The sequence below is a fragment of the Cajanus cajan genome, chromosome 7, assembly GCF_000230855.2.
Source record: "Cajanus cajan strain Asha chromosome 7, NIPB_CcT2T_4, whole genome shotgun sequence".
In the NCBI taxonomy this organism is placed as follows: domain Eukaryota; kingdom Viridiplantae; phylum Streptophyta; class Magnoliopsida; order Fabales; family Fabaceae; genus Cajanus; species Cajanus cajan.
Genome location: NC_138523.1, coordinates 59786841 through 59797333, shown reverse-complemented (window position 1 = coordinate 59797333; position 10493 = coordinate 59786841). Strand labels below are relative to the sequence as shown.

Here is a 10493-nt window from a genome sequence, read left to right as displayed (position 1 = left end):
AGCCGGTTCTGGAACTCATCCAGAACGGCCTGTTCTCCCTTTGGAGAGGCCCGTTCCCAACCACGATTTACAAGTCAATTTAATAGCTTGGAGCGGCCCGTTCCAGATTAGAAATGACCCGTTCTAGGCTACTAAATCAACCATATTAAAATTTTGGTTCTTATAAAATAACTTGCTACGTTACAATATAAGTTAAATGCAACAATATAAAATTTATATTATATTATTATTTTTTTTATCACATACATTATGGCATAAAAAAAACACTTATTAAATAATATTTTAATTAAATCCTAAAAATAACTTTTGATATCATAATAAATCGATTAACTTGGATAGAAAGACAATTGTAACAAAATCAAATCAATCTGGATAAAATGTTTTGCAAAGAACTAAATTATGATATAAAGTACTATTAATTTATAAAATAATTAGTTTTGTTCTTATTAAAGATTAATTTTTATATATTAAATATGAAAAATTATCTTGTATAAGAATGTTGTTAAAAATTCTTTTTGAGCAATAATATTTTTAAAACTTCTTATAACCTTTTTTTTATCAAATTTATTTTTAATTTATCATATTTATTAATAAATTAAATTTAATATTTTTAAAAAATAATTAATAATTAAAAGCAATTTTATAACATAATGTAAATTATTTATATTAAATTTAGAATACATTTTATATGTTTAAATATGTTAATATATACAAAAAATTAATATAATTTATATATTTAAATATAATATTTACATATAATTTATTATAATTTTTAATTATATAAAATAAATATTTAACTTATAAAATATAGATACTAAAATATTAATAACTTATAATATTTGACGAATAACTCGAATCGTAATTAATTCGATTACTACTAAAGTAGAAAATTTGTATCCGAATAAAATTAATTTCACTTTAAGAAATTTAATGTTTGATTTTGTTCTATAACAATAAGTCAATGAGGCTTTCCCTTTTTAATTGAAATTAATTAAAAATACCTGGAGTGCAAAAAGATAAGGCATATGATAAACACACCTTCACTCTCATATAAATACATCCCTTTTTAAAAAAATATACATAAAATATTTAAATTACCCTAAAAAAAATGAAATTTCAAAATTTACACCCCTTACCTGTACCCCGCACCCCGCACCCCACACTCCAACTCAGGGACTGAATCTTGACGGCGGTGCAAGTTTCCTCCGCCAAGCGCCGGTCCTGTGGCGCCGTGGCAAGGCGGCTAGCGGGAGCAGCGGTGGCAGTGGCGGTGGTGAGCCTGACGACCTCGGCGGCGGCGTGTGCGGCAGCGAGAGCAGCCTCGACGATTGCTGCGGTGGCGGCGGCGACGACGATGACATGCTTGTTGGCGTTGAAAGAGTGGGTGAAGGGAGCAGAAGAGGTGGTGAGGTTGTGGGTTGCGGTGTGTTTAGAGAAGGGCCAAGTTTTTTTGGGCTTGGGAGCGGTGGTGTGGGGGTTTGGCGGATTGCGGTGTCTTTTGGCACTGAAGAGTTGACGGAGAAAGGCCATGAAGTGAGTTTAAGGCATTGGAAAGTGAAAGAGAGATAAGAGAAGTAGAGAACGAGTGAAATGGAAAAGTTGAAAGAAGGTGAGACTTAAAATGGAGTTTGGATTTGGAAATGTGTTTACTGTTTTATGCTACCTTACCACGCGACTCTGCTTATCACGCGCTGATGCGGGGAAGGGAGGTGCGGGGTACAGGGATCGGGGAAGGGAGGTGCGGAGTATAGGAGTGCGGGGGGTATAGAGGTCGGGGAAGGGAGGTGCGGGAAGGGAGGTGTAAATTTTAGAATTTCATTTTTTTTTAGAGTAATTTAGACATTTTAAATATATTTTTTTGAAAAGGGGTTGTGTTTATACGAGAGTGAAAGTGTGATTATCATGTGCCAAAAAGATAAAGTTCCTCGTACGGATTAGGAAAGCCCAGCCCAATCCGGCCCAACTCATGGTAACTGTAACCGGCAGCAGCGGCACGTTCAGCGGAGCAGTCACCGTCGTCTGTCACGCCGCTACTTGTCGTTGTCTTTGTTTGTGATACTCCTTCCCTTTTCTTCTCAATTTACATTGACTTTTGCCTCACTCATTGCCTGCTACCATGGTGTCGGTTGCTCATTCAGCCCTACTTCTTCCGAGTGTTGGTTACGGTTACCGAAGCGCCTCAGTCTCCAGATCCAGCTGGAGCCACCGTCCTCTCGCCGTCACCGTGAAATGCTCTGCTCAATCTCCTTCTCTAGGTCATTCTCCTTCTCCTACTTCGCTTTCTCTTTATTCATTCTTCACTCTCTAGTTCGTCCACCGTTATTCCATTCAGTTGCGGAGAAGTTTCTCGAAGCTTCCAAGAACGGGAACGTGATTCCTCTCCACCGATGCATATTTTCTGATCACCTCACTCCCGTCCTTGCGTACCGTTGTTTGGTTAAGGAGGACGAGAGAGATGCTCCTAGCTTTCTCTTCGAATCGGTGGAGCCAGGCCAGCTTTCTAGGATCGTGAGCGCGATTTTTTTTTTTTTTATTTGTTTGTGAATGAGTTATTGTGTGTACTGAGTTTGTGTTGATTTTGATTAGGGACGGTACAGTGTGGTTGGAGCACAACCGTGTATGGAGATTGTGGCGAAAGAGAACGTGGTTACTGTTATGGACCACGCGGATGGGCGCAGGAATGAGGAAATTGCTGAGGATCCGATGGCGATTCCTCGTAGGATCATGGAGAAGTGGACGCCTCAACTCATGGATGAGCTTCCCGAAGCGTTTTGTGGCATGTCAAATCCACTTCTAATCCTAATTTTGCCATTTCCTTATTGGAATTGTGTTTGTTGTGTGTATAAGCAGTTTTGTTATGCGCTTCACAATGTATGTTTTTGACTGATTGCCATTTTCTCTTTGCAGGAGGTTGGGTAGGCTATTTCTCTTATGATACAATGCGCTATGTTGAAAAGAAGAAACTTCCATTTTCTAATGCTCCAGTTGATGACAGAAACCTTCCTGATGTTCATTTGGGCCTTTATGATAATGTGATTGTGTTTGATCATGTTGAAAAGGTAAGGTTATGTTTGCCAGGTGCTGTGTAAATGTTTGTGACTATTGGACCAAGAAAGCATATGTGATTTCTGACTTTCTTCAACCCAGAAAGCTTACGTGATTCATTGGGTTCCGCTAGATCGATATTCTTCTGCTGAGGAGGCCCTCAATGATGGAATGAAGCGGCTGGAAACTCTAGTGTCTAGGGTGCATGATATAATTACGTAAGTAAACTTTTTTTTTTTTCCCATTATTTTTCCTTTTTCGCTTAACATTTCTAATCAAGGTTAAGGATCACATTGTTTGGTCGTTGAGTTTAATTTCAGTATGTACAATTATAATTGTCAATTTCAGCCCAAGGCTGCCTGCAGGTTCAATAAAGTTACACACTCATGTCTTTGGTCCAAAACTGGAGATGTCAAACATGACAAATGAGGAATATAAGAGTGCAGTGTTGCGGGCTAAAGAGCACATACTGGCTGGTGACATTTTTCAAATTGTACTGAGTCAATGTTTTGAACGGAGAACTTTTGCAGATCCATTTGAAGTCTACAGAGCATTGAGGATTGTTAATCCTAGTCCATATATGACATATTTGCAGGTTTTCCAGTTTCTCGTGTCATTATCTTTTTATTAGTTAGTTTGCATTCAATAGTTAACTTGTTGGAAAATATATTGGTATTAGGCCAGAGGGAGTATTTTGGTTGCTTCAAGTCCAGAAAATCTTACACGGGTGAAGAAGGTAACCTTGTGCAATAATGACTAAAATAATTAATTTACTTCTTCAACAATATCAATAATCTAACACATGCTTATAGTTGGCCATGTTCTTGTTTATTAGCCCTTTTTAGGTTTCTTTAATTTTACTATACTTGTTAACATTATGAACTTCATTACAAGTCTAACAAGTATTAATAGGCATTTCATATCCTTTTTGACAGAGAAAGATCACCAATAGGCCCCTTGCTGGTACTGTTAGAAGAGGAAAAACATCAAAAGAAGATATCATGTTGGAGAAAGAACTTTTGAATGATGAAAAACAATGTGCAGAGCATGTAATGCTAGTTGATTTGGGGAGAAATGATGTTGGAAAGGTATTTGGTTTTCAATTGCTGGCTTATTATCTTCTGTTTCACAGAGATTAATTAAAGACTTGCAATTTGAGGACTAAATTCGGAGGTAACCCTTTATCTAGATATGTAAACAAAAATATCATAAAGTAAGGGGAAAATAAAAGATATATTGGTTTCACACTAATAGAAACTAGGTATAACTTCTAGAAAGAGGAAGCATGTCACTTGCTAGACTCTTAAAGCATTCATTGCTGCTGAGAAACAGCACAAAAAAAGTAAAAGAGTATCCACACACGTACACCTTGGGGACATTTCAGGTGAAAAGGCTATAGGAGCACTTCCTGGCAGTTGGGATCTTACATGGATGGTCAAAGATAAGAAGTTTATTGAAAGGTCACAAGATGATTATAAAAAGTCACGTCTTTTGGTTCTAATCTTGGGTGCAAGATTAAATGATTAAGAGTTGCTCCTCACTCAAAATACACCACTCATATCACTTGATATGCCCTTTTCTACGATGATAACTTTCTTTTTAATTTTCATGAAATGTCTCTAATATAAATATGCATGATTTGCAAAATATTTATCTTTAACCCCAGGTCATGCTTGTGTAGATTAAAGGAATTCAATAGGCTTTTTAAGAATGGTTCTGATAGAACTGGACTAGAATATGAGAAAAAATGAGTAGTATTTATTGCAAAAAAAATCTCATCACTGGTATATTAATGTGATTCAGAGCAGAGAGTAATCTCCTCTCATTCACCCAAGTACCAAAGAGACCCAGTTCTCTCCCAATTTTTTTGCAAAACTCAACTAATTCTAACGAACTCCCTGGATCCCATTTTATTACTGAATCAAATAGTTATTCTGTCACCAACAGATTTGGATCCTATTCCACTACTGCCCTCTTTTCTACTCAACCTAAACCTGGGGCAACCCCAAATAGTTTCAGCTGTCATCACTCCAGACTGAGTTTGCACTCTCGCAACCCCAAAATCAGCAACCTTGACCACCTATTGAGGAACAACATGCTACTTGAGTACAAATAAAATGATAATTTTAGTGATACTTTAATTCTTCTAGAAAAACTATTGTTTTCCTCTCATATCTGTGTACATATTTTACTGAATGCTGACAAGAGTTCTGCATCACACAAATACTCATCTTGAACTTATACAAATTATAAACTACAGTGGTTCTTGTGTTTCAACTTTCAAGATGACAATCAATTTTCATTCATCAATAAATATGGGGACCAAATAGATGCAAACTAGTATATAGGAGAAAAATGGGGAGACATAAGCAAAGGCTAGTAGCCTTTAGATTCAAGCATTTGGCTCTCCTCTAAAGGGATGTAGTTGACCTTAGAAGTTAAAGTGCAGTTATAGCCATTGATTAGCAACTTCATAGCTTGATAAATAAGTCCCTGAAATTTCAACCATTGATTTTTTAATCAATGACTATAACTGTTCTTTATTCACTGAAGTGTACTCATTTACTTTAAAGGAGTTAAATCCCAGATTCAAAATATAATACCTTGAATAGGTAAACTAATCTCTTTTCTTTTTGGGGTAAGAATGAAATATTAAGACTATGATAGCATCTCAGGATAATAAACTTACAAGTAGTGGACTCTATTACAAAACCAAATATACATACAGAGAGCAGCAAAACATAGACCGATAACACTGAAAATGCAACAGACAGTATCAATGTGTGCATTCATGGAATCCTCTTACTTCATTTTCATCCATCAGAAGATTGGCAGTCTTGAGGTCCCTGTGAATTATATTATTTTGGTGCAAATAGTTCATTCCCTTGGAAACATCAATTGCTACTTTTAGCAAAGATGGAAGCTTAAATACACCTCTTTGTTTGTGCAGAAAGTCATATAAGCTTCCCCTAGACATAAACTCTGATAAAGTCATAAACATGAGTACATAAGCAAAAAATTGTATTATCATGTGACTGAATATGGCACCCAGAATCATCTTAGAAATTAAAGTACTTGATAAAACATGTATAGGTTAACAGAGATATTATACAGATTCGAAAGCTAGCATAACTTACAAAAATAAACAACATAAATATAAAAGGAAGGCATGTGCACAGGGCTTCCGCCATTAAGGGTGCAGGGAGAGTCAAAATGTAGGTAGCCTCTAGGGATGGCAAATAAATCCGTACCCGTGGGTAATACCCGAACCCGTCCCGACTTTGACGGGGAATACCCGGTTTGACCGGGTACGGGTACGGGTACCCGATTTAATTATATTAAAAAAAATTAATATTTTATTATATATAATTATTTATTATAATGTAAAATATTTATAGTTGTATAATTATTAAGAAATCTCTTGATTAAAATATGTGATAAAGAAATAATCTAATTATAATTATAATATAATAAAAAATAATTTAAAAATATTATAAATTTTTTTTGCAAAAAAAAAATAATTTTTTACGAGTACGGGTACGGGTACGGGTATATCCGATACCCGATGGGGACGGGGATGGGGATAAAAATTAAATACCCGGCGGGTACGGGTACGGGAATGGGTTTGTGTCGCGGGGACGGGGACGGGTATCATAAAACCCGTACCCGACCCGTCCCGTTGCCATTCCTAGTAGCCTCAGCCATAAGCAGAGAGGTCGTTTAAAATCCATGATCACCAAGTTATAATGCAGTAACATTATCATTAAACCAAGGCTCACCCTCTAAACAAACAAATTCCGTGAAACATAAATATGCCATAAAAAATTCTAAGGATTCTCTCCTATTTACCAGTAACAATGCAAAGACTTGGGGGCCTAGTACATGCGCCAATGAACTGAACAACATTCTTGTGTCGAATCTTCCTGCAATCCAAGATAAACAAGAGTTGGTAAAGGTAGAATGATTACTCAGGACTGCAACAATACCATATCACCAATCAGTAATCACCAATACTGACAAACTAGGATAGACTGTTACACTAAGATTGAAATATTATTAGATATTTTCAAAAGCATTCGATGTAATGAATATCTGAAATTGAGACAGTATTTTTAGTTAATATATTCTTTTCCAGAATGGTCTAGAAAATAATTCAGACAGTTTTTCTTTAAAGAAGTTCTTCTTGTGATTGCAATTAAGTCAAAATTTATTAATCAATTGATCCATACATTTTAACAGTCTATGATGCCAATTTTCACAGAATCAGTCTGCCATAAAAATTGAAATCATATAACTAAAATGTGGGTTTCTTTTAGAACCATAAAAAATTAAATTACAACTAGAGTCTGGTTTACATTAAATAATCGAGCAGCAGTGTAGGTAACACAACTTAGCATGTGTGTGCATGAATGTAAAAGAGCTTTAGAAAGTCTCTTTTGGAATAGGAGCAATAAGATTGTATCAAGCTGCCAGGGTTTATTGGTTTCCAAACTGAGATAAAAATGAAGAAAATAAGACAGAAAAGATCTAACCAGAAGTATAATAATGGCTGACCAGTTCATATTTTCAAGTCAGGCGAATAATAAGAAAGGCATATCCTCAATGGACAATAAACCACTATAAATAGCACAATATATCCAGATAATTTATCAAACAACATCAAGCCCACCACTTCCATTCATCCATCACAGTTATAGGTCGTGCAAGCCAGATTATAGTCTAGTACAATACAAAATGAACAATTGTAAACTGGAAAGAGGAAGCTCCAGCACAAGGCAGATAGGCGAGAAACAAATATCTCTGTAAATGGGAATAGAAGTTACAGAGGTACATTCAACGATGCAAACAAACCTCATGATATAAACTTCCTGTGCAAATTCTCTCAGCATATCTGTACTTGTGCGCTCAGGCTTAAGAACTTTGATACCCACATCTTGACTGCAATATGTGCCTCTGTACCTAAAGAATTTAAAGAAATGCATAGAGGAGACATCAGTTAAAAAGATATGTACAGTTCAAATATACATCAAACATCAACAACTCACAAGTCACCAAATGACCCAGAGCCAACTTTGTTTTCATATTTCAGCTGATTGGTATCAATTTCCCAGACATCAGCTCCATCAGATGGTATTTGAATGAAATGAGGGGAGGGTTCCACCCTTGCCTGGTATTGTTCATTGGCAGCATAATGCATGCCCTGATTTGACATGCATTGATCCTGGAAAACAAATAAGGAAGTTTATATCAACAAGTCTTTAAAAGAATGAGAAACAAAATTGTTGTCTGCATGAAACATGAGTGCAAAGAAATATTAATTTTACCAGATGTTGCCATTATTCAAATGTAGTCCAAATTAATACCAGTTCCTTTCTTTTAAGGAAAAAAAAAAACTACAATAATCTCATATACCCTGCTTAATCTTGAATAGGTGCCATTTTATCAAGGTTTAAAGCAACTAGCAAAAAAATTAAGATATTTCCAAAAAAATATAGGATTTAGTATTTTGAAATTGTCATGAGCACTCTCTATCCCAAAAACATAAGGTGTTAAGTGAAGACACGTGAAAGGTTTTTGTATTATATCTCTAACAAGTGATTAAAAAGGAGAATATACCTTAACCTTTAAAATTTCCTTTTCCAACACACCTTTGAGCTCCTCAACCTTTTCTAACAAGTGATTAAAAAGGAAAAATCGATGGATACAAGAAGTTTGGATCTAGATAATATAATTGGAAAAACAAAAGAATTATACAAATAAAAATCAAATATTAGATAAGAAAAGGGAAAAAAACTATTATGAACATGTAAGAATTGCATGTAACAAAATCAATGGATAGAAAGGCAAAAGATTCAAAATCCTGATAAATTTACATGACAGCCACCACTCTTGCTAGGAGCCATTACATTAAACAAAAGAAGTAGAAAAGAAAAAAGCTTGCAGACAAAAAGAGAACTCAACAAAATGTAACGTGTCAATTTCAATGTTGACAAAAAGATTCCTCAAACCTTCCTCTAATATTTTATTGCTATAACAATTTCATTATGTTGTGGAAATCAACTGCATGATCATTAAGGAAGCTTGTAAAGAATACTCCTAAGTTAGTTTGGAAAGGAATTCAATTAAAACTTGAAACAGGAAGTCTCAAATATTGACTGCGATAAGAGATACGGTTACGAAGAATTATTTTTACCAGCTAATGCATATGAAGCATACACAGACATTAACAGAAGAAAGATCCTATAAATATGGAAGATACAATTATAGTGATCTTTTTTCTACGTTAATTTTATCTGAAACATTTGAGACATGGCTTTGAAATGTGCCAAAAATGCACTGGTAGATCCAAAAAATCAATGGCAGCAACAATCTTACTTTTAATTGAACAGGCCTCTTTTTATTGGATAATGATGTAACCAAGCCCTCTTCCTTAGTGCTACATAACAGGTACCTTGCAAGAGATCAGATGTTGGTAATTTGGCCCCTACATCCAGCGGCAACAGTTGTGCTTTGGCTAGTATTGGGCAGGGCATCAGCTAGCACCATCCCTTGCATCATGATCAGTCCTCTCTCTCTCTCTTTATATTTGCTCTTTTTTATAAAATAACTGTAAATCTCTTTGTTGGCTATGATTTGGAATTATTGTCTATACTTCATCTTGGCTTAAATTGGAATGTTTTAAATTTTGTTGGCTGAAGATGTGTTGCATTGCAACAATTCTGTTTTGTTAATATCAGTTTTAGAAAGCAACAATAAATTAATTAAGCATACTAGTTCATAACAAACCCCAGGTTCAAAATTTGTCATAATCGTCATATTTATCTATTCATATCCATACAACATGATTGTCAGAAATGCCCCAGAGACAACACTAGTAATCACATATTATGTACTGAAATGAAAAGGTAAACAGGCCATGAAAAGATGAGAAGTTAAAGGTATTATATATCTTTTACAAATTCAAAATTGCAAACCATACTCATAGCAAGAAGTTGGTCAAGGTATACATAAAGTCCCTCTGTTTCCCAAAACACTTGCTAGTGATTTTATGAGGCCATTGCTTAGCTACGTTCTTCCTACCTCATTAGGCCATCCCTCAACGACAAAGACATCCAGAGAAAATCCATCCTTGGTGGAAAATGCATGAGCTTCTTGAATATTCAGTCCCATCTCACCAAGTATTGAAGTTAACTGCAATGCATAGTAATGGGTGACACACGGCCCATAATGTAAAGTACAATTGTTCTATCTTATAATTGAAGTATTTTATTTTAAGCCATTGATAATGTAAAAAGTTTTAAATAGTCATATCATGTAACGAATTTGCCACCTCATGTAAGTCTTTAACATTATCAAATTCATCTAGTGATGTGATAACTCATCATTATGAGACAGTGAAAAACATTTTTACATTGATAATGCATCAAAATTAAACTCGCTTAAGAACA

The 10493-nt window shown here is 35.2% G+C and overlaps 2 protein-coding genes across 3 annotated transcripts; one reads left to right on the top strand and one right to left on the bottom strand.

Moving 5' to 3' along the window:
- Positions 1–1966: 1966 nt before the first annotated feature.
- LOC109795734 (anthranilate synthase alpha subunit 2, chloroplastic) lies at positions 1967–4546 on the top strand. Of its 2 annotated transcripts, none has more exons than XM_020355265.3 (8): positions 1967–2255; positions 2333–2508; positions 2587–2776; positions 2908–3059; positions 3148–3263; positions 3394–3640; positions 3725–3781; positions 3981–4546. In XM_020355265.3, exons 1-8 carry the CDS (start codon positions 2117–2119, stop codon positions 4182–4184), a joined length of 1281 nt encoding a protein of 426 aa, XP_020210854.1. In that variant the 5' UTR covers positions 1967–2116; the 3' UTR covers positions 4185–4546. The 2 variants fall into 2 exon arrangements, with proteins under 2 accessions (XP_020210854.1, XP_020210855.1); XM_020355266.3 differs by having other exon boundaries at positions 3730–3781; positions 3981–4233.
- Positions 4547–4966: 420 nt separating this feature from the next.
- On the bottom strand, positions 4967–10215 carry LOC109795735 (serine/threonine-protein kinase STY17). Its single transcript, XM_083061044.1, has 8 exons — positions 10126–10215; positions 9239–9241; positions 8662–8763; positions 8091–8266; positions 7897–8004; positions 6895–6968; positions 5852–6027; positions 4967–5125 (listed from the first exon to the last, which is right to left on the bottom strand). The coding sequence occupies exons 1-8, from the start codon at positions 10213–10215 to the stop codon at positions 4967–4969; spliced, it is 888 nt and encodes a 295-aa protein (XP_082917170.1).
- Positions 10216–10493: the final 278 nt, after the last annotated feature.

What these genes read in the sequence shown, in the direction of transcription:
- LOC109795734 (XM_020355265.3), top strand. Translation starts at nt 2,117, where the DNA reads ATGGTGTCGGTTGCTCATTCAGCCCTACTTCTTCCGAGTGTTGGTTAC. An exon ending in GCTTCCCGAAGCGTTTTGTG is followed by an intron (nt 2,777 to 2,907) that starts GCATGTCAAATC and finishes TTCTCTTTGCAG; the next exon opens with GAGGTTGGGTAGGCTATTTC. An exon ending in CATATATGACATATTTGCAG is followed by an intron (nt 3,641 to 3,724) that starts GTTTTCCAGTTT and finishes TATTGGTATTAG; the next exon opens with GCCAGAGGGAGTATTTTGGT.
- LOC109795735 (XM_083061044.1), bottom strand. Translation starts at nt 10,215, where the DNA reads ATGGGACTGAATATTCAAGAAGCTCATGCATTTTCCACCAAGGATGGA. An exon ending in CAGGAAGTTTATATCATGAG is followed by an intron (nt 6,969 to 7,896) that starts GTTTGTTTGCAT and finishes CTTGGATTGCAG; the next exon opens with GAAGATTCGACACAAGAATG. An exon ending in AAGTCTTTGCATTGTTACTG is followed by an intron (nt 6,028 to 6,894) that starts GTAAATAGGAGA and finishes TGACTTTATCAG; the next exon opens with AGTTTATGTCTAGGGGAAGC.